This window comes from Lepidochelys kempii, chromosome 20 (assembly GCF_965140265.1).
Source record: "Lepidochelys kempii isolate rLepKem1 chromosome 20, rLepKem1.hap2, whole genome shotgun sequence".
NCBI lineage: Eukaryota > Metazoa > Chordata > Testudines > Cheloniidae > Lepidochelys > Lepidochelys kempii.
Window position 1 is genome coordinate 5,848,991 of NC_133275.1, and position 25,270 is coordinate 5,874,260.

General features: G+C 55.4%; 1 protein-coding gene across 3 annotated transcripts in view; it reads right to left on the bottom strand.

Annotated features, from left to right (window-relative positions):
* Nucleotides 1-25,270, bottom strand: part of COL2A1 (collagen type II alpha 1 chain) — a 67,001-nt gene that overhangs the window by 23,248 nt on the left and 18,483 nt on the right. For all 3 annotated transcript variants that reach the window (XM_073318617.1, XM_073318615.1, XM_073318616.1), the window contains exons 17-34: nucleotides 22,755-22,808; nucleotides 16,758-16,802; nucleotides 15,557-15,610; nucleotides 13,342-13,440; nucleotides 12,386-12,430; nucleotides 12,030-12,128; nucleotides 10,421-10,474; nucleotides 9,010-9,117; nucleotides 8,502-8,555; nucleotides 7,612-7,710; nucleotides 6,214-6,267; nucleotides 4,411-4,509; nucleotides 3,869-3,922; nucleotides 3,165-3,218; nucleotides 2,404-2,457; nucleotides 1,645-1,698; nucleotides 993-1,037; nucleotides 15-113 (exon numbers count right to left, since the gene is read on the bottom strand). In XM_073318617.1, coding sequence (XP_073174718.1) covers nucleotides 15-113; nucleotides 993-1,037; nucleotides 1,645-1,698; nucleotides 2,404-2,457; nucleotides 3,165-3,218; nucleotides 3,869-3,922; nucleotides 4,411-4,509; nucleotides 6,214-6,267; nucleotides 7,612-7,710; nucleotides 8,502-8,555; nucleotides 9,010-9,117; nucleotides 10,421-10,474; nucleotides 12,030-12,128; nucleotides 12,386-12,430; nucleotides 13,342-13,440; nucleotides 15,557-15,610; nucleotides 16,758-16,802; nucleotides 22,755-22,808 — 1,224 coding nt within the window. The remainder of the gene's footprint in view (nucleotides 1-14; nucleotides 114-992; nucleotides 1,038-1,644; nucleotides 1,699-2,403; nucleotides 2,458-3,164; nucleotides 3,219-3,868; nucleotides 3,923-4,410; nucleotides 4,510-6,213; nucleotides 6,268-7,611; nucleotides 7,711-8,501; nucleotides 8,556-9,009; nucleotides 9,118-10,420; nucleotides 10,475-12,029; nucleotides 12,129-12,385; nucleotides 12,431-13,341; nucleotides 13,441-15,556; nucleotides 15,611-16,757; nucleotides 16,803-22,754; nucleotides 22,809-25,270) is intronic.

Here is a 25,270-nt window from a genome sequence, read left to right on the forward strand (position 1 = left end):
ACAAGGGAACCTACCTTGGGTCCATCGGTACCAGGAGTTCCGGGGAGCCCTCGAGCACCCTGCAGACCTTGTGAACCTGGAGAGCCACGTTCACCTGGGAAGCCACGTTCACCCTGGCATGGAAAGAGACACCGTTAGGGAGAGGTCACAGCTGGGGACTGGCAGGGGCAATTAAAGGGCCCTGGCGGTTTTATCACACTGTGCATCTCGGCAATCGTGCCCCATTGCAACAGGGTCGCTCAGGGCTGCCCTGCTGCGGCAGGTGGCTGCCACGCTCCACCCCAGAGGTGGCTGCGTATCAGCGCTGGGTAAATGTTAGCGGCTGCCTATTAGATGCTCTGGGATTGCCTGGAAGCTGTAGAAATACCTGGGGGTTAAACAGGGCACCCAAAAGTGGAGAGACCAAAACTGAAAGGTGGCTTTTGACTGTTTTGCTGCCAGTGCCCTGGAGGGGGCGGTTAATGGTGCAAGGGGCTCTCAGGGGCGATGTCAGCGGAGATGCAATGGGTGCTGAGACCATGAGCAGCAGATACAAGGCCAAGAACGACAGCACAGTCTTCTTGTTCTGGGTTTGTACAGCGCCTAGCGCGATGGGCTCCTGGTCCAGGACAGGGGCTCCTGGGCACTACTGTAACACACCTAATAACTAATATACAGCACCTAGCACCATGCAGCCCTGTTCCATGACTAGGGCTCCTGGGCACTACCGTAATACACCTAATAACTAATGTACAGCACCTAGCACCATGAGGCCCTGTTCCATGAATAAGGCTCTGCAGTGATACCGTAATACATAGAATATGTAGCAATAATAATGTACAGCACCTAGCACAACAGGGGGCACTACTGTAATATATCTAATAAAGCACCTAGCATGATGGGCTCCTGGTCCAGGACAGGGGCCCCTAGGCGCTGCTGTAACACCTAATAAATAACAATAACCCAGCTGCTGAGCTTCCTGCTCTGCGACCCAGAGGACGGACAATACTTACTCGGGGACCCACGAGGCCTGGGGTGCCAGCTTCGCCAGGGACGCCCTATGGAGAGCAAGAAGGGGGAGACGGCAGTTACAGTCCGAGAGGGAGGCTCCTAGGCAAGAGAGCTCCTTCCCTAGCCAGAGACGCACCACCCCGTCCAGAGAGAAGATGGGAACAGACCTACAGCAGGGCCCGCTCTCCCCAGGTGTGGTGGGGTCAGTTCGCCCTGCGGGAGGCTCTGGCTGTCATTTGACTCAGCCTGGGCGGACGTGCAAATCAGCAGCAATGTGCGAGCGAGGGTTGTTTCTGACTAGCAGCTTTCGGGTGGTGCGAGGGGACCAGTCTGGGCCTGGTGCATCGCACGCACTGTCTCGCTCCTGAGGTGGCCCAGGAAACCCTAGATCAGGGCGGGAGGGCAGCATGCTGAGTCTGACAGAGCCCCAAGTTTAGTGATCATCAGGCTTCTTCAGTGACTCAGGCGTTTCCCCGTATGGTGGCTTGAGCTAGGTGGGCTGAACCTCCCTGACTCAGCGCCGGCACCAGGGGACTGAACCCCAGGGGAAGCCTCCTCCTTGCAAAGGGGACTCAGCTGCCAGCTCGCATGGCAGCTCTGTTCATGACCTGCAGTGAGGCGCTAAGGAGGCTCTGGGATGGAGTCTGAACTCACCTGATCTCCTGGCTTGCCACCTTCGCCTGGAGGACCTGGGGGGCCGGGGAGTCCCTGAAAGGAAGCAGTGCAGAGAGGTTAGCCATGATCGTCGGTTGCTCACGTCCACGCTGCATTGGAAACCCAGGTCTGTGGGCCCCGGGCTTGTGGACTCAGTGTTTCCAAGCCTGTGCTTGAGCATCCATACTGCACTGTAAACCTGGGTTTGCAATTGCTGGGGCCGGGTCTCAGAGCCATGCTAACACATCCGCGCTATGCAGACCTTCTGACTTGGGTCTGTGGCTTGAGCTGCATCCACACTGCAAAATGACAGGGCCTCGATTCACAGCGGGACTTGGGCTCTGACCCACACCCCTGAGCAGGGTCCTAGGATCCGGGTGCTTCCTGCCCTGAGTCAGACTGATTTGTGTGTAGACGGAACGGGGGGCTTGGGCTCAAACCTGAGTCACAGCCCAGGCTTAGTGTGCAGTGTAGACACATCCTCAGTCTCTGGGCTGTGTGGGGCATGTTCAGAGCACGTGTTGGGTAACAAAAGGGCCCAGCTGGGATTCTGGATCTGGCACATGGGGCACCTGCTCCTGGAAGCAGTCAGCCTGCTGGCACTAGGGCTGATGCCTGAGTCTACAGCCTCCAACAGAGATACACTGAGCAGGCCAGAGCTCCTGGTTGTTTAGGGGGATGGAGCTCGGGGTGCAGGTATTTACAGGACTGCCCCGACCCCACACTGCAAAAGGGTTAAAAGGCATCGCTCCTACTCACCTGGAAGCCAGAAGGACCTGGCGAGCCCTGCTCACCCCTCTCTCCAGCAGGCCCCTGCAGAAGGAAGGGAGAACTGTGAGCATAAACTACATCCGGTCCTGACCCCAGATTTAGGGCCCAATGGGGAGGACAGTGATAGGACAGGGCTACGGTGCCCGTGATGGGACTGGACACGTCATCCAGGACACCCACCCTGTGTGGTAGCCCTTGAAGTCGGATATCTGTGACGGGCCTGGTTTGTTTTACTTTGATTTGTTCTCTAAACCAGGTTCCCCTATGTTAGAGCAGCCAGGCTCTGGCAAAAAGAATTAAACCCAGAGCGCCCTCTGGTGGCTACATGTGGGTTCTACATTGCAACCGGATTCCGCTCAGCATCCATCCACCCCTGTTATTGGGTGAAGTGTGGACTGGCAACTCACAGACCAGGCGTGGTATAGGGTCCCAGTATGGGGAACTGGGAAAGAGGCAAGACCCCCAGTCTGGGTGAACTGGGAAACGATCCTCCAATCTGGTAAAGGAGCAGGGTCCCCCAGTCTGGGGTAACTGAGCAAGGGGCAGGGTCTCCCAGTTTGGAACTGGGAAAGGGGCAGATCCCCCAATCTAGTGTAATGGGGTCTCCCAGTCTGGCTTGCTCTCCAGGAAAGAAATCCCAGTCTCTGTGACTAGCAGGCCTATGGGTCAGCCATCCTGCCCGGGTCCATCTCTGTATTGTGGCTAGAGAGACCAGCCTCGCTGATTTCCTTCTAGCAGCAAGTACTCACGGAAGGTCCAGGGGGGCCGGAAGCTCCTGTCTCACCATCTTTGCCAGGAAGACCCTAGAGGGAAAAGAAACCCCCAGGGCATTGATCAGTGAGCCCTTTTTAGCTACCAGACTGCTGTGCTTTTAAAATTCCCTCCCGGGACCTTGCAATCTTTCTCTGCTCCTGTTGCAACGGACTAGGCAGCAGTAGATTTCTCCGTCTATCTGTCCATTTATCCAGCTGTCCATCCATCCAGCTGGGCTCTCACCTGGGCCCCATATCACTAGGGCTTTGGTGCACCCACCGAATTCTGAAAAATCAAAACGCTGCTCCTTGAGAGAGAAAGGTGCTGAGTTCAATTCCTGGCTCGGCCCGGCTGAGTCACTTAATCTATCTGGCCCTGTTTCCATCTGTACAATGGGGCTCCCAATGCTGCCTTTGTCACACATTGATTAAGTGACCCTCCTAAAACAAGATCTCTGGGAGCCAGGAGCAAAACTGGGAGGGAATCTCCCAGGAGCAGTGCAGGGAACCCTGTGGTGGGGGATATTTGAAGCTAGACTGGAGAGCCTTCTGTTAAAAGTGCAAAGGGGAGCAATCCTGCCTTGCCCCCTGGCCAGAGTCTGATTCTGGGCGTGGCTGCCTGCAGGGAGGGGCTGGGATCTCTCCATGGGGTGTCAGCCTGTGTTGTAATAGAGTGGGGCGGGGAAGATAAACCCACTTACTCTCAGACCAGGAGCGCCGGGCAATCCCTTCTCTCCAGCTTTACCAGCCTCGCCCTAGGAGGAAAGAGAACACACGGCACGGTGAACGAGGCTCCGATGTGACCAGAACAGGCTCGGGGATGCGGCAGGTCACCTCCGCTAGCAGCAGCTGTCCAGACTGACATCAGCGGGAGTGATACAAATGGGGTCCATGGAGCTGGGGCTAGCCTAGTCCTGGCTCCGCTCCGGCTGAGCTGAAGAAACGGCAGCTCCACGGGGCACCTGGACATGTTGGCGCCAACTGGGGGATTTCCCAGGGTCCTTTGCTTCGGGCCTCTCATTCCTCCTTTGCCCGATGCCCGCTCAGTGGCGAAGCTCTACCCCGGCGCAGGGCTGTACATGGGTATATGGACTGCAGAGATGGACTGCGGGGGGGGGCCCACTGCCACTGCAAGATTCTCCATGCCCCGCGGCCTCACTGGGGTGCTGTCCCTTGGCCCACGCTGCCTGGCGGGAGGGAGGTATGGGTTGGGTGGGGTACCACTTCAGGAACGTGTACTTACATTAGCACCTTTTGGCCCTGGGAAACCCATGACACCAGGCTGCCCGCGAGTACCTTGTGGACCTGGCGGGCCAGGGCGACCGTCCTCACCAGGGGCACCCTGCAGGGAGGCACAGAGGTTGGCACGTTAGTGGATGATCTCCCTCTTGAGCTCTGATCAGCCCCCACGTGCAGCCTGTAGGAACCTGCGGCCTAGTCTGGGCAAAAGCGCTGGGTGTCCCATCAACTGTTGCGTTCTGCACGCAAGGCTCAGGCGCCAACGATGCCAAAGGCTGGGGGCTTCGTTCCCCCCGGCAAAGCGCTGAGTTGAGGCTGTGCTGTTTTCGGCGCTACGAGGCACTGCCCTGTCCCAGGAGGGGAGCACATTGCCCGGGGCATTCTGAAAGTGCCATGATCACCCACCACTCCGCCACGCTCCCCTGGAACACGCCTGCTAGCACGTGGCACAGAAACACATGGATTAGTGCTTCTTGCCCCAAAATATCTGCGCCCCCCCCAGCACTGCCCAAAGCACAGCACCCACCCAATATCCCCACCCCAATCACAGCCCCCACCCAGCACCCATCCAATATCCCCACCCCAATCACAGCCCCCACCCAGCACCCACCTAATATCCCCTCCCCAATCACAGCTCCCACCCAGCAGCCCCCAAAGCACAGCACCCACCCAATATCCCCACCCCAATCACAGCCCCCACCCAGCACCCCCCAAGCACAGCACCCACCTAATATCCCCTCCCCAATCACAGCCCCCACCCAGCAGCCCCCAAAGCACAGCACCCACCTAATATCCCCTCCCCGATCACAGCCCCCACCCAGCAGCCCCCAAAGCACAGCACCCACCTAATATCCCCTCCCCGATCACAGCCCCCACCCAGCACCCAAGCACAGCACCCACTTAATATCCCCTCCCCGATCACAGCACCCACCCAGCAGCCCCCAAAGCACAGCACCCATCCAATATCCCCACCCCAATCACAGCCCCCAAAGCACAGCACGCACCTAATATCCCCTCCCCGATCACAGCCCCCACCCAGCACCCCACAAAGCACAGCACCCACCCAATATCCCCTACCAAATCTCAGTGCCCAGCCAGCACCCCCCAAAGCACAGCACCCACCTAATATCCCCTCCCTGATCACAACCCCCACCCAGCACCCCCCCAAAGCACAGCACCCACCTAATATCCCCTCCCTGATCACAAACCCCACCCAGCACCCCCCAAAGCACAGCACCCACCCAATATCCCCTCCCCGATCACAGCCCCCACCCAGCACCCCCCAAAGCACAGCACCCACCCAATATCCCCTCCCCAATCACAGCCCCCACCCAGCACCCCCCAAAGCACAGCACCCACCTAATATCCCCTCCCCGATCACAGCCCCCACCCAGCACCCCCCAAAGCACAGCACCCACCCAATATCCCCTACCAAATCTCAGTGCCCACCCAATATCCTCCCAATCATAGCCACTCTCTAATATACCCCCAAATCACAGCCCCCACCCACTACCCCCAAATATCAGTGCCCTCCAAATATCCCCCCAAATTTCAGCCCCCACCCAGTACTCCCCAAATCTCAGCACCCCCCAGTACCCTCAAAATCACAGCCCCCACCCAGTACCCCCCAAATCTCAACACTCACTCAATACCCCCAAAGTCCAATATATACACCCAAAAACTAAGAGCCCACCTAGTACCTCCCAAAACTCAGAAGCCACCTCCTAGCCCCTTCCCCAAACTCAGCACCCCCTTAATTCAGTGCCCCTCAGAGCCCAACCCAGGAAGGAAGAGGAGTCTCACTTACAGAAGGACCGACTTTGCCTTGAGGACCAGCATCACCAGGGCGCCCAGTGAGACCCTGATGGAAAGGAGGAGGCAGGGAGTTAGGACTTTCCTGCGGGTCCCTGCACTAGCCCTGCTCCGTGCTGGTTGTTCCTGTTTGTTTGCCAGCACTCGGGAGACATTGAAACAGCTGGTCAGTTCTCCCCTGTGTCTTTGGAGAAGGGGACACCTCTGCTGCACACTACACAACAGGGCCCTGATCTCAGCTGGGGCAGGGACCGTCTCTCGCTGTGTGTCTGCAGTGCCTGGCACCATGGGGGCCCTGATCCGTTAGGGCCTCTGGGTGCTACTGGAATGCAAAGAAAAAGAGCGGAGCCTAGAGGAGCCCAGGCACGGGAATGATCCCCACTGCGGGGGAGGGGAGGAGTGTGATTCTCAATGGGGAGTCATTGGGGCTGGATGCTTTGAATACAGTATTCAGTGTCCTTCTGAGGATCTGCCCCTATATGGTTCAGCCTCACGGGGTCACGTCACCAGCCAGGGGACTCCAGCAGCAGCCAGTTACCCTGGGGTCTGGCAGGGAGGGCTCAGCGCTGTTGGAGCACCCCCTGTCGCTGGGCTGCAGGGCTGCACATTCCCTTATGACCACCTGCCAAAGGCTCAGAGGGGAGTGCGCCCCAGGGGCGCCCGGGCTGTTGTGGTTAGTGCCAGCTGCTGGTGCCTCGAGAGAGCTCCATGTGCAGGAGATGGGACATGGGTGATAAACCGCTGGCTAGCAAAGGGAAAAGGTCCATCCAGAGCTCTGGGATTCCAGTGACAGGCGCCTCCTGGTTTTGACAATACCTGCAATACCCAATGCTGGAAACGTGGCTGTGCATCTGCAAGGGGCAGGGGGCCGGCACCGAAACCCAGCTCTCGACACCCCCTCCACCCAGCCCCCCAGAAGTCTTATTCAGGCCCATTGACAGGCAGTGCTTCCCTCACGGGTACCCGCGTGCCGTCTCCTGCCTAGACTCTGGCTGAAGTGCAAACAGCTGGCGTTCTTGGCAGCACCGCACGCCAGCCCTGTGGGTGGGTCACTAGCAGAGTGATGCCTTGGGTTCTCTGGAGGCATGTTTGTCAGAGGGTGGAGATGGATGGCAGGAGAGAGATCACTAGATCCTTACCTGTTAGGTTCACTCCCTCTGGGGCACCTGGCATTGGCCGCTGTCAGTAGACAGGATACTGGGCCAGATGGACCTTTGGTCTGACCCAGAATGGCCAGTCTTATGTTCTTATGAGATGCATGGGAAGTTGGGGTTCCATTTCTGCTCCCCCACCCCAAATAACGTTGCTTTCTCTAAACATTTTAACCCTTTCAGTCCCAGTTGTCAAGGCCAAGCTTGGCTGGGAGCTGATGCCATCTCCCCTTCATTCTCACCCTCGCGCCAGGCAGGCCGGGTTCTCCGGGACGTCCAGGATCACCAGTGGCTCCTTTAGGCCCCCCAAGGCCAGCAGGACCACGCTCGCCAGGGGCACCCTGTCCGGGGATAAGGAAGACATACACGTCAGCCAACCCAGTTCTAGGGGGCACCCAGGGGCAGGAGGCTGCACCACAACCAGTCTGGCTGGGGACAGGCTAGGCTGACGAAAGAGGCCTTAGCGTGTCATTGCTATGGGCCCCAATCTGGCTCCCGCTGAAATCACCGAGACTAAGGCTGCTGTGCGTTGGGTCGATCCCTGTAAAAAGGTGCACTGGCTCTTTGGGGACTGGGATGGGAACTCCTCTGAGCCAGCCCCATCTAGCCTCGAAAGGTACTTGGGAGACAGGAGACATGGGCAATGGACTGATCTCATCCTATCCCTGTAGTCTCCAACCCCCTCTCCTCTCAGCCTCTACTTCAGAACCAGGAGAGCAGGGCAGGCTGGGAAATGGAGTCCACCGGGGCAGCCCTGTGGCAATCCCACCTGGGGGCAAGGCATGCTGGGAAAAAAGGGACATATATAAACCACAGCTGGGAGCTCAGAGAGGGCAGGAAGTTGGCTCTTTCCGGATAGAGTGCAGTGCCTTATATTAGGGGCACCTTATTTTTTGCTCAGGAACGGTTCTGGGGGCAGATGTTGCCGAGCTGACCCGAGGAGTCATGCAGACGGTCGAGCGGCCCTCCTCCTGGGTGGATTACATCAGACCCCAGGGCAGGGGATGTTCCTCTGCCTATAAATTCCACCCAGGACAGTAAGATGCCTAGGCTGAGTCTATGGCAGGTGACCCCTAGATCATTTGCTACCCCCATATTCTGCTCATTGAACAGGGGCAGTGATTTCACTCACCTTGGGCCCAGCGAGACCATCCTGACCTGGGAAGCCACGGTTTCCAGGAGAGCCCTAGGAAGGAGGAGACGACAAGGGTGGCATCAAGGTATTAGGTACCACTATGCTCCCTCCACTAGTTTCCCGGCACTGTACAGGCCAAGGAGATGGATGATCTCAGCAGTCCCCACCCCAAGCCACACACCTGTAGCTGAACTCACTCTGAATTGGGAGTCCCAGGGCTCGCCCTGGGGTGGGCGTTACACTGCGAATCCCATGTGGCGGACACGCCATGAATGCCGGGGGCTTGCACCATGATGGGCTCACATCACAGGGGCTGCCAATCCTGCAGCTCACCCCTCCGGGTGGCCTTTACACCCCGGCTCCTGGGGATCCTGCTACCAGAGCTGTTGCCCCATGTATCCCAGGGCTCGTGCCACGGTGGCTTGTCACCGGCTTTCTGTCCCTTGCCAGGCTGCCAAGCATGGTGATGTCTCCAGCATGGAAGCATGATGCTGATGGCACTTACTCTCTCTCCAGGGGGTCCAACAGGCCCAGCAGCACCGGGCTCACCACGGCCACCTCTCTTGCCTTCTTCGCCAGCCGGGCCGGGTGCTCCCTGTGGCCCTGCGGGGCCCTGTGGGGGGACACAAGGAGAGCATGCATTAGGCTTCCTCGTCCTCTCGCCCGCCGCATAGGACAGTGTGAGGGACCTTCCTGCACCAGCCACTGTGGTACATGGCCTCTATCACATACCAGCTGAGGCATGTGCATTGCAGGCAGGCAGCATGGTCTAGTGGGTGGGGCCTGGCCCTCGGAGCCAAGCGACTAGGATCCTATTCCCAGCTCTGCTGTGTGACTTTGGGCAAGTTGCATCCATTTCCTCTACTAACCTCTGTCTGGTTCACTTCGACTGCAAGCTCCCCATGGCAGGGACTGCCTGTACAGCCCCTAGCGCCATGAGGCCCTGATCTCAGACAGAGCCTCTCAGAGCTGTTTAATAATAGCGACGTAGAAGGAACCCTGGCCAGATCCACCTCTCAGGCCATTGCCTCTCTCTGGGAGATGTAAACAGGAGCACAATGCAGTTCTGAACTGTTTGTGACCGCCCATCAGCACAAGGGTCCTGCAGGGTGGGCCAGATCCTGTGCTGGTGTAAATCAGCTGTAGCTCCTCAGAAGTCAGAGCTGAGCTGATTTACACCAGCAGAGGATCTGGCCCCATTGTATTCAGGCTGGTTAATGGAGCGGTGAGAGAATGTTCTTGGCCTAGCAGAGAAGTTCTGGGAGGCAGAGGCTAAATGCAACAGGGTGGCTATTGTTTCCCTTCCGTGAGCTCAGCGCGAGGGCCCGGCAGGGCTTGCTAGCCAAGGGGCCAGTTAGGGGAAAAGGCTCATTAACTGCGGGAGAGACTCTCTCTTCTGCCAAGCGTGCCGTGAAGCAGGGAACAGGTGCATGGGGGAATGAGGGCTACCCCAGCACAGTCAAAGGATGGGATTCAAACTACACCCTGGGGAGGCAGGGCAGCCTAGCGGCTAGAGCACTGGACTGGAACTCAGAAGATCTGGATTCAGGGCTCTGCTGGTGACTTTAGGCAACACGTTCCCTCTCTCTTTCCTCCCGCACTAGTTAGGCCATCAGGTCTTTGGGGCAGTATCTGTTACTCACTACGTTAACCGTGTGTCTACTGGAGAGACTAGGTCAGGACGTATCCTGTACATTGCTGTAAGGGCCTAGGGCTTGGGAGAAGAAGTTTGTCATTCTGTGCTCAGCGCCTGAGAGTCCTGCCCAGAGGACTCTGCGGGCGTGTGCTGGAGGGTTACGTCCAAGGGGCGTCTGCAAGGGCACACCTGCCCACCGCTGGGTTCGTGCTGGATGGCCCATGACTATAAATCACAGGATTTCGTCAGACCGTAGATCACATTCGAGCTGGATACTCACCGATTCACCTTTGGGGCCTTGTTCGCCTTTGAAGCCTGCAATGCCAGGGTCTCCCTGCAGAGAAAGAGAGAGCTCTCACTCATCGTCCCATGGGACCAGTGCCCACACACTGCTCCAGGTACGTCTCCGCAGGCCGTGAATGCCACTCGAGGGTGGATTTCCAAGGGAGCGGTGTTTGCACACCCTGAAATATCCGATGGCGTACGCTGATCCCTTTCCCCGGGGCACATGGCAGGGGGAGGGGGATTTGGGGCACATGGCCTGGAACAGCAGCCCAGGACAGAATTTGTGGCAAAGGGAAGGGTAAGTGGCATCACGAGCAGTGGGGGGACAGGAGACGCCATCAGGTGGAGTCTGCGGTATATGAGAGGGGAAGGTGGTACTGGGAGGAGAATGTGGCCCAGGGGAGGCTGTGGCATCGGGGGCGGGAGGTCAGCACCGGGGAGAGGCTGTGGCATCGGCAGGGGTGGGCACTGGGGGAAGGCTGTGGTGTCGGTGGGGGAGGGAGGTGTCAGCACCAGGGGGACGCTGTGGCATGGGAGGAGTTGACACCAGGGGGAGGCTGTGGCATGGGGGGGGGTCGGCACCGGGGGGAGGCTGTGGCGTGGGGGGGGTCGGCAACGGGGGAGGCTGTGGCGTGGGGGGGGTCAGCACTGGGGAGAGGCTGTGGCATGGTGGGGTCAGCACCGGGGGGAGGCTGTGGCATGGGAGGAGTCGACACCAGGGGGAGGCTGTGGCATGGGGGGGGGGTGGCACCGGGGGCAGGCTGTGGCATGGGGGGTCAGCACCGGGGGGAGGCTATGGCATGGGAGGAGTCGACTCCAGGGGGAGGCTGTGGTGTGGGGGGGTCGGCACCGGGGGGAGGCTGTGGCATGGGGGGGGTCGGCACTGGGGGGAGGCTGTGGCATGGCAGGGTTGGCACCGGGTGGAGGCTGTGGCGTGGGGGGGGTCGGCAACGGGGGAGGCTGTGGCGTGGGGGGGGTCAGCACTGGGGACAGGCTGTGGCATGGTGGGGTCAGCACCGGGGGGAGGCTGTGGCGTGGGAGGAGTCGACACCAGGGGGAGGCTGTGGCATGGGGGGGTTGGCACCGGGGGCAGGCTGTGGCATGGGGGGGTCAGCACCGGGGGGAGGCTGTGGCGTGGGAGGAGTCGACACCAGGGGGAGGCTGTGGCATGGGGGGGTTGGCACCGGGGGCAGGCTGTGGCATGGGGGGGTCAGCACCGGGGGGAGGCTATGGCGTGGGAGGAGTCGACTCCAGGGGGAGGCTGTGGCGTGGGAGGAGTCGACTCCAGGGGGAGGCTGTGGTGTGGGGGGGTCGGCACCGGGGGGAGGCTGCGGCGTGGGAGGAGTCGACACCAGGGGGAGGCTGTGGCATGGGGGGGTCGGCACCGAGGGGAGGCTGTGGCATGCGGGGGTCGGCACTGGGGGGAGGCTGTGTTATGGCAGGGATTGGCACCGGGGGGAGGCTGTGGCATGGGGGGGGTCAGCACCGGGGACAAGCTGTGGTTTCGGGGTGGGGAGACTGTGGTGTATGGAAGGGGGACGCGGCATTTCTTTGCGCTCTACAAACACGTCCCCTGCTACAGACCTGCTCCCCCAGGTTCTTACCGTCTGACCTTTGGGACCCAGAGGCCCAGTTGCACCTTGAGGCCCGGGAGGCCCACGTGGCCCAGGGAACCCGGGGGCACCCGCAATTCCAGGAGCACCCTGTTGACAGCACAGAGGAGGCGGTGGTTAGGAGGTACAAGCGAAGGGTCCGGCCGTCCCCTCGCCCTGCAGCCGAGAATCCACCACATCCCTTGGCTCAGCACGTCCATGCAGCATTAATTCCCACGGCAGGGGCGGATGTACCTGCTGAGCTGGGCCAAGGCAACTTGAACCCCCCTCCTTTGTTGTTGCAGGCTCCGTCCACCCCCACTGAATTCCCCACTTCCCCTTGGGCATCAAGGCCGAGTCCTACTCACAGCTGATCCTTTAGCGCCAGGGATGCCGTCAGTTCCAGGGTTACCCTAGAAGCAAGGAGAAGATCAATGAGCGACTAGCAAATCCCTTGCCAGTGGGCCAGGGAGGTCCTATGGGGTCTCGAGGGGAGCTGTTGTAGATTCCACCAAAGAAACAGGAGCAAATTCAGCAGGGGGAGAATTACTCAACAAATCCCCCTCTGGGGAAAAGGGTAAGAGGGCTGTGACTAAGGCTAATGCCCTGCAGTGACAGGTATCAATCAGACTAACAGCTGGAGGGGCCGGCGCAAGCCCTGACAGGCTGCAGCTGCAGCAGGGGAAAGGCAGGGTTAAAGATATATCGAGACCCTGGAGGGACAGTTCCGGTAATGGAACCCGCTAGGAAAGGAAGCTGGATCTAGATTCCAATTGACCAGGCACGGCTGCTGGCGGGAGTGGTGGCTCCTGCCACAATGCAGGGGGAAGAGATCAGGGATGCTAACGGAGGAGGAGGAAGGATGGTCTAGTGGATAGTGCTCTTCCTGTGTCACCTTGTGCCAGTCAGCTAGGCCCCTAACTCCTTTGATTTGGGTGGGAACTAGGGGCCTAAATTCCTTTGAGGATCTGGACCTTCAAGTCCAGCGTGCCTCAGTTTCCCCACTGGTAAAATGAGGTTAATACTCCCTGTATCACTCATGGTGGGAGTGGGCGTGAGGCCAAATGAGGCTGGCTGACTGGGGCAGGAGAAGAGATACGAGACCAGAAGGGGGTCGTATTTGGAGGTGTTAAATTGGGCGGGGACCCTGCGCTCCTGGGGGACAGGGGTTCTTCAGATAGACCGCCCAGGTGATGAGTTTTCTCCTTTCTCTGTGTTTATAGCCCTTATCCCCCCCCCAAAGGCTTGGGGGCAATTAAGGACAAGAGCCCCCCCCCCGGCTAGGCAGCCCCTCTGCCGTGGCAGAAAGGGGCCAGTTACTTACGGGTGCCCCTGAAGGTCCGGGGGAGCCAGGAGTGCCAGATTCACCTCTGGGGCCTTGAGCACCCTCAGGGCCACGAGCACCAGTGGGGCCAGCTTCCCCCTGCGAAGGGAAAAGGAAAAGGGATAAAGAGAACAGAATCCCACAGCAGAGAGGCAATGCCTAAATGCCATCCTGTTTGAACCACACTGGCCTGGGAGGCTTCCATGTGGATGGGGCTAGATGCTCTGTCCAGTTAAAAGTGGAACAGCCTGTAAACGGGAGAGGTAGTGTGGTGTAGTGGGTGACGCCTCTATGCCTGACCTCTAACACTGCCGGGTTGAGTGACCCTGTGCAATTCACTTTCCCCTCCCACCCTTGGTCTATGTAGACTGTGAGCTCATCTGGGCAGGGTCTGTCTGTGCAGTGCCCGGCATGGTGTGGCTCTGATCTCAGTGGGGTGTCTACATACTTCCCTAGTCTCTCTGGTCACTCATGATACAGCAGCTGAGGGGGCGGTGTGTGTCGGTGAACCTTTCTACAGAGGACACATGGAGGAAGGAATCCACTCCCAGCACCAGTATTTATGAGTGTCTTTCTTCTGTCTCTTTCGGAGGATTTGGGGCCATGACTTTCCAAAGCGGCTGGTGATTTTGGGGACCCCAACTGAAGAAGCCTTTCAAGAAGCCTGATTTCCAACACGTGCTGAGGGATCCACCCTCGGAAACCCAGGCCTCTTTAAGGGATCTCACGCCAGACAGCCAAAATCGCTACGTTTTTGGAAAAGATTGCTAAGATTTTGGAAAATCGCAGCCTTCCTCCACACATACCTTGAGCCTGCACTAGCCCTTGTCCCAACCCGCCGTGGCGGCTTTGCCTTTACTTGGGGATTTATTGCTTTTTCAATAAATTCTCTCCTCTTGGGATTAAAAGACCCGGGCGCTGAATATGAAACTTCAAACGCAGCTCACTGCTCTCATCCGCCCCCCAGCTGCATCAGGGAGGGGGAGATCATGTGTCTTTCAATCTCCTCCAACGAGCCCACGCTGCTGCTGCTCATAATGAGGATGATTATTACTGAAGTGCCATTGTCTGCCTCTCCACGACCGCATCTCCATGGTGCCCTGTGCTGTCTGGTAACTGGGGAAACCAGCTGAGAGAATAGCAGCCAGGAGCCAAATGCCACATGCCTCCCAGCCAGACTCCTGCAGGGGGGATTCCCAGGGAAATATCCCTCTAGATCTCTCTCCTCCTTGCTGATCTTACAGGCCTCCCATGCATCTGATTAAAGAAATCACCAGGCTGGGACATGTGGGGGGAAGAGATAGGACTTATGGGGGTGCCCCCTGGACTGGATGGAGGTGGCATTGGGAAATCTGGTGGGGGTGGGGGCTGCCTCTTTTCAGATTGTCCTGGCCCTCTGGGTGGTCATTTTTCAGCTGGATGCTTTGCCCCGAGGCCTGGTTTTATTGACTTTTTATTTGTTTAACCAGGGGCTCAATCCTGAGCCAGCAAAGCCGTTAAACACAAGATTAAGGATAAACCCGTGAATGTGTCCCGTTGACATTAATGGGATTGCCGCACGTGCCTAAAGCAAAGTGCGCGTTCTCCTGGTTCGGGGCCAGAGCACTCAAAATTTTTCAGGGCCAACCCCCTGGGGCAGCCCTGTTTACTCCCTGGAGTCACCTGCCCTTTTTCTCTCCCTCGCTCTGTTTTTTCTTCTTCTCTTTCTCTTGCTCCCTCTCCTTATCTCTCTCTTTCCCACTCTTTCTTCTTCCTCTTTTTCTCCTTCTTTTTCCATTTCTTTCTCTCTGTTTCTTTATCTGTTTTCTCATTCATTCTTTCTTTTTCATTCAGTTTCTCTTCCATTTTTTCTTTCTTTTTCCCTTTCTTTTCCCATTCTTCCTCTCTTCTCACTCTTCCTTCCCTTCTTTCTGACATTTCCCCCCATCTTATCTCTCTCTTTCTCCTTTATTCTTTCTGTCATTCACTCTCCTCCCATTCTTTCTTTTCTTTCTCTCTCTCTGTCTCTCCTTTCACACTCGCTCCTTCTCATCCCATCTTTGCTCGCTGCTCCAGCAGGTGACCCTGAAAATACATGTCAGGCTGGAGGTGAGCAGAGGAACTGAAGCGCTCAGTGGATTTTCACTGATGCTTGCAAAAAGGCCAGGGGAGGGCATTTCTGGCTGGCTCCCCACTCAGCTACGTGAGAAGTGTCTGCCGGAGACTCATCACCTACCTTAGAGCCTGGGCCGCCAGGGAATCCAGGAGCTCCGGAGGGGCCGACGGGTCCCTGGGCGGAGAGAAACAGAAGTTAGAGTCGGCCCTCAAGGAAGAGCAGCAAAGTCCAAATTCAAAGATCAGGCAGGACGCAGCCATTTGGGGACGGTGCGTGGATTGAAGCCCACATAAGCTCCTTATCGCGTGGGGAGCGGGGGAGTGTCGCATGGTCCCCAGAGGGTTAAAATCTAAACCAGAGGGCTCACAAGGCGGGAGCTCCAGGGGACGAGTATAGGCCACTAGAGGGACTCGGGACAGCTCAGTTGCATGGTCTAGACAGGTGGATCTCGCAGGGGCACTGCCAAAGGAAGTGTGCCAGACATGGGGTACGCACCAGCCCAGGGCTAGCGGCAATCAGTCCCTACTCCTTACCAGAACAAGTGCCCAGACTAGTGACTATCTCCCGGTGGGGGAACTGTCATAGGGGGCTCTCATCGTATAGCTCACATGCTCACATTGCTGGGGAACCGCACAGAACACGGTGAGGCTCACTATCATAGAATCATAGAATCATAGAATATCAGGGTTGGAAGGGACCCCAGAAGGTCATCTAGTCCAACCCCCTGCTCAAAGCAGGACCAATTCCCAGTTAAATCATCCCAGCCAGGGCTTTGTCAAGCCTGACCTTAAAAACCTCTAAGGAAGGAGATTCTACCACCTCCCTAGGTAACGCATTCCAGTGTTTCACCACCCTCTTAGTGAAAAAGTTTTTCCTAATATCCAACCTAAACCTCCCCCACTGCAACTTGCTATTTAAGGGGATACCATCCAAATCCTCTACTCTGCTGGGGAAAAGAGGGGGTGGGCAATTGCTGGAGGGAGTGCGTGTGTGTGATGTTTTCAGTCTTATTGGGGGCGGGTGATCTCTTCGGGACAGGTCCCGGTGTTTCGTTCTGTGTCTGTACAGTGCCTGGCACAACGGGGCCCTGGGGCCGGGACTGACTGGGCCTGAGAGGTGCTACACACAATAAATAATAACTAGAACTCCTGCGCTTAGAATGTGATGTGGAGGGAGCCCAGGGTACTCGGGCCAGGGCCCATTTTAAAAAAATATTTCCAACCCTCTAAAACACACACCGTCGAGACAGTTTTCAGCAAAACTGTCCTGTGCAAAGACTGTAATTTTAGAAGACGTAATATACAGAAAACAAAGTACTTACAGGGGGGCCAGCTGGGCCAGGGAGACCGTCATTGCCACGAGCACCCTGTGGAAGCAAGGCAAAAGAGAGAGCCTCCTTAATAAGTGACATGACGTGTGACTAGCTAACAGGTAAGACAGTGTGGTCTAGTGGGTAGTGCAGTAGACTGGGACTCAGGAGACCTGGATTTTGTCCTCAGCTCTGCCAGTAACCTTGGGCCAGCCATTTCCCCTTGATCTTTTCTTTTTTCTGTGTAGATAGTTAGCTCTTTGGGGGCAAGGAGTGTCTCTTGCTATATGCTTATACAGCACCCAGCACGGTGGGGCCCTGATCTCAGCTGGGTCCTTTGTAATAAGAAGGTGACAGCAACCAGCGTCGCATTACTCTGCTGGACAATGTCTGCTTAGGGGATGTCGGCGCAAAGGGGGAAGGGGTGAGCCAACGAGCCGCACAAGTTCCTAAGCCAAATTCACCTCTAGTGTCAATCCGTCGGTTTAAATGGAGCAGGGCTGAATCTGGCCCTTTAGGTTTTAAAAGAAGGGTGGTGACGGGCTGTGACTCCTTTCCAGTTAAAACTCTGAGGGCAGATGCAGAAAGCAGGAGGGATTTTTGCAAGCCACTGGGGGCTGCTGAATTCATGCAGCGAGGATAGTATAGGTATTGTCATTGTCTCCACATGGGCTGGCATACTAAGCTACAGCCCCTAGGAGGCGCCGTGTAGGAGCTCCCACCGGCAAAACATACCTTCCTTTACCAGTGTATTCTAAATATGGATCAGAAGTCAGTGGGGCCAGTTCCTTAGATGGTGTCAGTTAACACCGCTCCATTGAAGTCCGTGGACCAGATGCCCAGCTCGTGTAAATCAGCTGTAGTTCCATCCAAGGCAATGGAGACGCACCACTTTACACCAGCTGAGGATTTGCAGTTGCTCTTTTACATTAAAAGGGCCTGATTCTGGTTTCGCCTCGACCACTGTTTGCACACTGGAGTCACTCCACTGACTTCTGTAGAATGACTCCTGATTTTCAGCATCCAGCCCATCTGCCTCAAACAGGGCTTGACTGAGCATGGATTTCAGCAACCCCCTGCAAGCCACAAGTGAGCAGCCATCGTTCCTTTCCTGCACCAGGCAGCAGCTGAGAAAGCGCCAGACACGCTCCAGGGGATCAGTAAAGGGGAGTCATCCTGATCTTGGAGGAAGTCCACTGCCGCTGATGGCTTGACACCAGGGTGCACGAGAGCGGAATCGGGCTTTTGATGTGTCTGGGTAGCAGCCATGCTGTGCTTAAACAGACAGCTGAAAAAGTATCCGCGAAGCCTTGCCGTGAGGAATTCATTACCCAGAGGAAAGGGGGCATAAGGAGGAAATGAGATGAAAGCCTGCAATGCCAGGAAACATTTCTTCAGACTTAGATCTGCTTTATTAGGCCACGGAGCGAACTCCCAGGAGAAGCAGGAGGAGCCCTGGGCTGGACAAAGCCCTTTATTGTGAAAAACATCCCTGTGTTGGCTGGGGGCTGGGGACTGGACTGCAGATCTGGGACCCAAGTAGCTCTTTCCAGTCTGGCTCTGTGGGTCTGTAGATGTAGCAAACCAAAACCACTAAGGATCTAGAATTGCCAGCCCTAAACATTGAACGGTCAAGAGTCAGGCCTCAAAAATAAGAGATTGGCTTAAAAATTATGAATTCTGGGTCTTTTTCTTTGTCTTCCAGTTTATTTTGCAATGGGATCACGTTTCTAAGCTTTTCTCTGCAACTAGAGAATGCATGCTGGCTAGAATCTTGCTGGTTTTTTTTAAGTGAAAGCTGAGATTCTCCCATATTCCCATGACTCCAGGAGCTGGGGCTTTCAGAAAACCACCAAATATCACAATGAAATTGCCAGAGTTGGCAACACAGAGATTGTCAGCGAAGGCTGACGCGGTCCGAGCTGTGTCCTGGGTACCAAAGTCTCGGTTCACACTGATGCTGAATTCCACACCAGTCCGGACTGGCGATGCTTGGATGGTTTACGTTACAGACCTTGGTGTAACTTTGACACTAACAGATGCCAGAAACAGCTGTTTCAAAGATGCATGTGGCCCGCCAGGAGGCAGCTGCCCTCAGGGAAACTTTGGCCCAAGTCCTCAAAAGTATTTAGGCACTTAACTCCCATTGGGCTGGGGCTATCAGGGGGACGGCAGGGCCTCACCATGTTCACCCACCCTTATCGGTATGATACCAAAGTATCTTCCCTGGCTCTTCATTGGCTTCAAGGCACTCAGCAGACGCCTTGCAGGAATCGGGGATGAGGCCAAAATTTCTTGCTGAACTTCCCAGCTATTCCAGGGGCTTTCATGGGCTCAGCGAATGGGGCGGGGGGATTTTATGCTTCACTATGTTACCAGCTGACAGCTGGAAGCCCTGGGGACTGATGAGAAAATGTAGGAAACGTGTCCAGGCACGACAGGCCTACCGGGTACTGCACTGAGCGTCTGAACCGACAGCTTTGCTTAGCAGTGCCCAGATCGCCTGTCGCTACGGCTCTTCCGCGCGACACAGAAAGCGCCTGTATCGGCCGCTTTGCTAAGCAACACACCAAATGCCTGTACCTACAGCTTTGTTGAGCACCGCACCGAGCGCCGGTACCTACTGATTTCCTGTGCAACACTCAGATCTGCTAAGTAATACACAGAGCACCTGTACCTCCCGTTTTTCTATGCAACTCGAGAGCTCCTGTACTGGGTTTTGATAAGCACTGCACCGCGGGCCTGTCCCTAAACGTTTCCTAACTATGCAGAATTCTTCCGTCAACCTAGCTACCGCTTCTCACGGAGTTGGATTACCTACATGGATGGGAAAAAACCCTTCCGTCGCTCCAGGGAGCGCCTTCGCAACGTGGACAGGGCCGGCGATTGAGCATTACAGTCTCTCCGATGAGCCATGCATTCGGATGAGAGCTCAGTGCAGAAGGCCAGCGTGCTGTACAGCTTCCCACGGCTTCGCTGGGCGTCTAGGCCTGACCCCCTGCCCAGGGCTGAGTTTCACCCTAATTGCATACCCCAGGCAGGGCTCCGCTCCACCTTGCACAATATACCCATGACCTTGAAGAAGACAGCCCCTCCCTGTAGGCGGCAAGCAGGGGGCCTATGTCAGGTGCCCGGGGAGATGTCAGGGTCAGTCATGTCAGCCAGACACGGTGCACGGCAAGGAGCTGAAGCATTGGGAGAGCTCATTAGCAGCTCCCAAGCCTGCCGTGGAGCCAGGGCAGAGTTACCCACGCCTGAGGGGTGTTCGGGGCCTATCTTGCAGCGGCTTTTAATGAGACTTGGGTGCATAAGCTCTGAGGCCCATAGAAAAAGCCAGCTTATGTGGCTCTGAAGGACATTCAGCTCATTGCAATCTAACGAGAGTCGCTTGGGTGAAGCCCACGCAGCCTGAGGCAACCCAAAGCATCTTGTTGTTGCAAACCGGGAGGCCCGACACAATCTGCCACTACACGGTAGTGCAGCAAGGTGCTTCCCAAGCATGTCGCTGCTCTGACTCCTGCACCTCACGGCAGCACGATGCAGAGCCCTGCGCTGACTCCTGCAGCCCGCTGCATGTCCCTGCACTACTTCCTGCACCTCACGGCATAGCACGATGCAGGCTCCGCCGCTGATTCCTGCAGCGTGATGCACGCCCCTGCACTCAATCCTGCAGCCAGATGCAGCCCGATGAACTCTAATTTCTGCAGTCCAGTGCACGTCCCAGCACTCTCTCCTGCGGCCCTTGCAGCCTAGTTCGGGTCACTGTGAGGCAGGAAGGCCAATGCAACACGCTGCCCGCTGCAATACGATCCGATGCAATGCAGCACAAGCCTTCACTAGGCTGCCTGAACCCAGCTGCAGCACAGCAAACAGGCAAAGCAAGCAGTGGGATGCAACTCACCGCAGGCAGCATGATTCATGGGGCAAGGCACTGCACAGAGACCACACTCATTGCTCGCCTACGGATCACAGTCTTCCCTCCCTGCTGTAAACTGGTCTCTGCCAGGACAGATCCTTGCAACAGGATTGTCCTTAACATTTGCACAGCCCCAAGCTGCCAGAAGGGGGTGGAAATTCACCAGTGGATTGCCTGAGACCAGAGAGAAACCATGCCTTGGGAGGGAGTCAGGCCAGCCAGCTGTTGGCAAATCTGGCCCGTTAACCGTTTTAAGCCGGCCCGCGAGCTCCCAACAGGGAGCCGGGTTGGGGGCCACACCACAAGGCTCAGCCCAGCTCCAGCCGGGGTGCCGGGTCGGGGGCCACACCACGCAGCTCCTGGAAGCTGCAGCATGGCCCCGCTCCAAGGGTCGGGGTCCGCTCCCCGCAGAGGAGCCGGAGAAGGGACATGCCACTGTTTCCAGAAGCCGCTTGAGGTAAGCGCCGCTTGGAGCTGCACCCCTGAGCCTCTCCCCCAACCCCCTACCCCAGGCCATACCCCCAACCAGAGCCCTCAACCCCCTCCTGGACCCCAGCCCCAATTTTGTGAGCATTCATGGCCCGCAGTACAATTGCTATTCCCCGATGTGGCTCTCGGGCCAAAATGTTTGCCCACCCCTGCTCTAGAGTGATGCCTGTGGTAGTCCCTTATTCAGTGGACACATCCGCAGATGTTATCTGAGTAGATAATGAGAGCTAAAGACTAAAGATAAAAATGTCCAAAGTACCTCAGTGACTTAGGAGCCTAAGTTCCATTTTCTGGAGTGATTTAGGCACTTAGGAGCCTAAATCCCACCAACTTCCAATAGAACTTGGGCTCCAAAAGCATCTACATCACTTTTGAAAATGGGACTTAAGCTCCCAGGTGATGTATGCTCCTAAATCACTTGGGACCCTTTGAAAATTTTACCAAGAGGCACCCAAATCCCATTGATTTTCAAGGAGACAGAGGCTCCTAAGCACCTCGGTGACTCGTGAAAAGAAAGGATTTCAGCTCCCAAATCCCCTAGGCACCTTTAAAAATTTTACCCTACAATCTATAGCGTTGGCAACGAAATTGGTAACAGCAGAAGCCATTGAATTCCAACGTGCTCTCACTGTCAGCATCGTCTTTCGCTTTCTGCAGAACCTCCCCACAAATCAGAACAACTTAAATACATACATATTTTTTTCTTGCTTGGAATGTCCATGTTGCCTCTTTGTGGAATTTCGCCATGACAACCACATGGAGGCGTGGCTAAATTGAGTAATTAACTGGAGGGCGGGACTTAAAGATGAATAACCAATCAAAAGGGGGGTTCTTTGCAAGGAAGTGATACAAATGGAGGAACGGGGTCACGCCAGATTTTCAAGAGGGCTCGGCAACCAACATGCAACCAGCGTGCTTGGGTCTTGTCAGAAACTAGCCGCTTGTTTTGCTGGCTAAAAATGGGAGCTGAACACTTTGGAAATCTGACCTGGGTAATGCCAATAGGAGCTGGCAGTGTCATTTTGGAAGGAGATTATATTTGGTTATTTCGGACCTGGGATTGGCCGGGATTCTTCTGTCTAAAGTATTAAAGAGTTTCCCACTCATTCAGGGCATAAGAGGGGCCCCATGATTACTGCTGATTGCAATTTTTCCACCGCCATGTTTTTTCAATGAGAAATGGCATTTTTTGGATGCAACTTCCCCCCCAAAATGTCCATTTTCTTGCAAATTTTTGGGGAACCCTCCCCCACAACTAAACATTTTTAAACCAAAATATTTTGGTTTTAGGGCTGTTTGACAATAACCTGAGATTGTTCTGATGGGAAGGAAAAATAAGATTGTTTTGTCAAAATTTCTCATAGGGAAAAAGAATAATTTCCCGACTAGCTCTCCCCACGGTAGCGGTATTGTGCGACTCAGGGACCAGATCCCTTCCCTGAGAGGGAGCAGGGGATGTTTCGCTGTGTGGGAGGAGTTGCAGGGAATTATAATGATGGTGGTTAGTTACTATTATTGTGCTGGTTTGTTATACACCTATTGCACAGCAACTGGCTGCAAGGGCCGGGAAAACAGGCAGTATGGAAGGAAACTTTAATACTCACAGCAGCACCAGATGGGCCGGGACGTCCTCTTTCACCTGGGAGACCACGGGGCCCCTGAAAAACAACAATGAAAATAATGAGGCTTCTCTTATTACAGACCCCTTATCGCAAACCTTTTGTGTGCTCTCAATCTCTACCTTTTAGCACCTTTTCAGTTACATCAGAATGAACTATAATGAGTGCATCAAAGAAATCTGGGTAAGCCTGATCCTCAGTTCCTGCACTTCAAAGCACCCTTTGCACTCCTTGTATTCTGGAGCTGTGCCCCTGGTATAAGCTGAAGCAGCCTTGGGGTTGCTCTAGCTTTCACTCTGCTTCCCATTGCCTCCCATTGGCATGGAAAGCTGACAGTAGCCATAATGCAGGGTTCTCCAGCCACATCCCCCACTTCAGCCCCTATTCTGTGGGGCTGGGAGCAGGGCCAGTGCAGAGCATTTACATCAGCTTTACATTGGCCTGTGCAGAGGGTGCTCTCAGAATGTCTACACTTTAAGCCTGGGGTCTGTCTCCGGGTTTGAGCCCAAGCCCTGCTTCCGTCCACACACGCGTCAGCCTGATTCGGGTCGATAAGCACGCATGACCTGGGTGCCAAGATCCTGCTAGGAGGGTGGGTTAGAGCCCGAGACCCACTGTGGCTCAGGTCCAAGGCCTGTCATTTTGCTGTGTGGATGCAGGTCAAGCTGCAGAGCTCAGTCTGAAGGTCTCCGTAGCGCAGCGTGGATGCATTCGCACGGCTGTGAGACCCGGGTCCAGCGATTATAAACCCAGGTTTACAATGCAGTGTAGACGCTCACAAACTGGCTTGGAAACACCAAGTCCACAAGACTGGGTCCCACACACCCAGGCTTAGCGTCCAGTGTAGACATCCCCTCCAGGGGCCATCTATGGCAGCATAAAGGAGCCATAACCTAAATGAAAATCAGGCCGTGACCCAGCCTTCATGTTGTGACTATGGCAGCACGATTGGCTGCTATCCTACACCTTCCCTTGGGCTGAGATGTGAGAACGCTTCAACCAGCCAGATGTGCTTCACGGCTAGTGAGTGCCAAAGCTCCTGCCGACAGAGAGAGCTGGTTTGGGGCTGCTTTTTTGTGATGCCGAGAGACATTGGGCGGGACTGAAGAGATTTGGGTGCTGGCCCTTTGCCCTTCTCAGCACAGGATTGTTACAAATATCCATGCAAATATTAACAGAGGCAGGCTTGTCCAGTGGCTAGATCACTGGCTAGGGAATCGGGACACCGGGGTTCTATTTCTGGGCCTGCCATGTAACCGTGGGCAAGTCAGCTCAGTGCCTCAGTTTCCCCTCTTGTCTAGACTGTAAGGCCCAGATTTTTTCCTGAGTGCCTAAGTTCCTTTTAAAAATGAGATTTAGGCTTCTAAATCATTTAGGCATTGGGATGCTGAGTGCAGCAACAGCTAAATACTTTTAAAAATCTGGGCCTAAGGTCTTTGGGCACGGACTATCTCACTCTGTGTTTATACAGCACCTATCTATGGGGGACCCTGATCTCAGCTGAACCCAGCAGGTGATAAATAATAATAAGATAAGAACGGCCATACTGGGTCAGACCAGTGGTCCATCTAGACCAGTGTCTTGTCTTGTGACAGCAGCCAGTGCCAGAAACTTCAGGGAGAATAAACAGAACAGGGCAAATCTGAGTGATCCATCCCCTGTCGTCCTGTCCCAGCTTCTGGCAGTTGGAGATTTAAGGACACTCAGAGCATGGAGTTGCATCCCTGACCATCTTGGCTAAAAGCCACTGGTGGACCTTTCCTCCATGAACTTATCTAATTCTTTTTGAACCGAGTTATATTTTTGGGCATCCCCTGGCAATGAGTTCCACAGGTTGACTGTGCATTGTTTGAAGAAGTACTTCCTTTTGTTTGTTTTAAACCTGCGGCCTATTCATTTCATTGGGAGACCCCTAGTTCTTGTGTTATGTGAAGGGGTAAATAACCCTTCCCTAGTCACTTTTTCTAACTGTTCATGTTTCAGAGCCCTCTATCCTATCCCCCCTGAGTCGACTCTTGTCTAAGGTGAACAGACCCAGTTTTTTTAATCTCCCCTCATGTGGAAGCTGTTCCAGCCCCCTAATCATTTTTGTTGCCCTTCTCTGCACCTTTTCCAATTCTGATATATCTTTTTTGATATGAGGAGACCAGAACTGCACGCAGTATTCAAGGTGTGGGCACACCATGGATTTCTATAGCAGCATTATGGCATTTTCTGTTTTATTACCTATCCTTTTCCTAATGGTTCCCTACATTCTGTTCGCTTTTTTGACGGCTGCTGCCCATCGAGCGGATGTTTTCAGAGAACTACCCCAATTGACTCCAAGATCTTTCTTGAACAGTAACAACTAATTTAGACCCCATCATTTGGTATGTAGAGTTGGGATTATTTTTCCCAATGTACATTACTTTACACTTACCCACATCAAATTTCATCTGCTATTTGGTTGCCCAAACAGACAATAGCAATCAGAGCGGAGTTACCCGAAGAGAATCATCAGG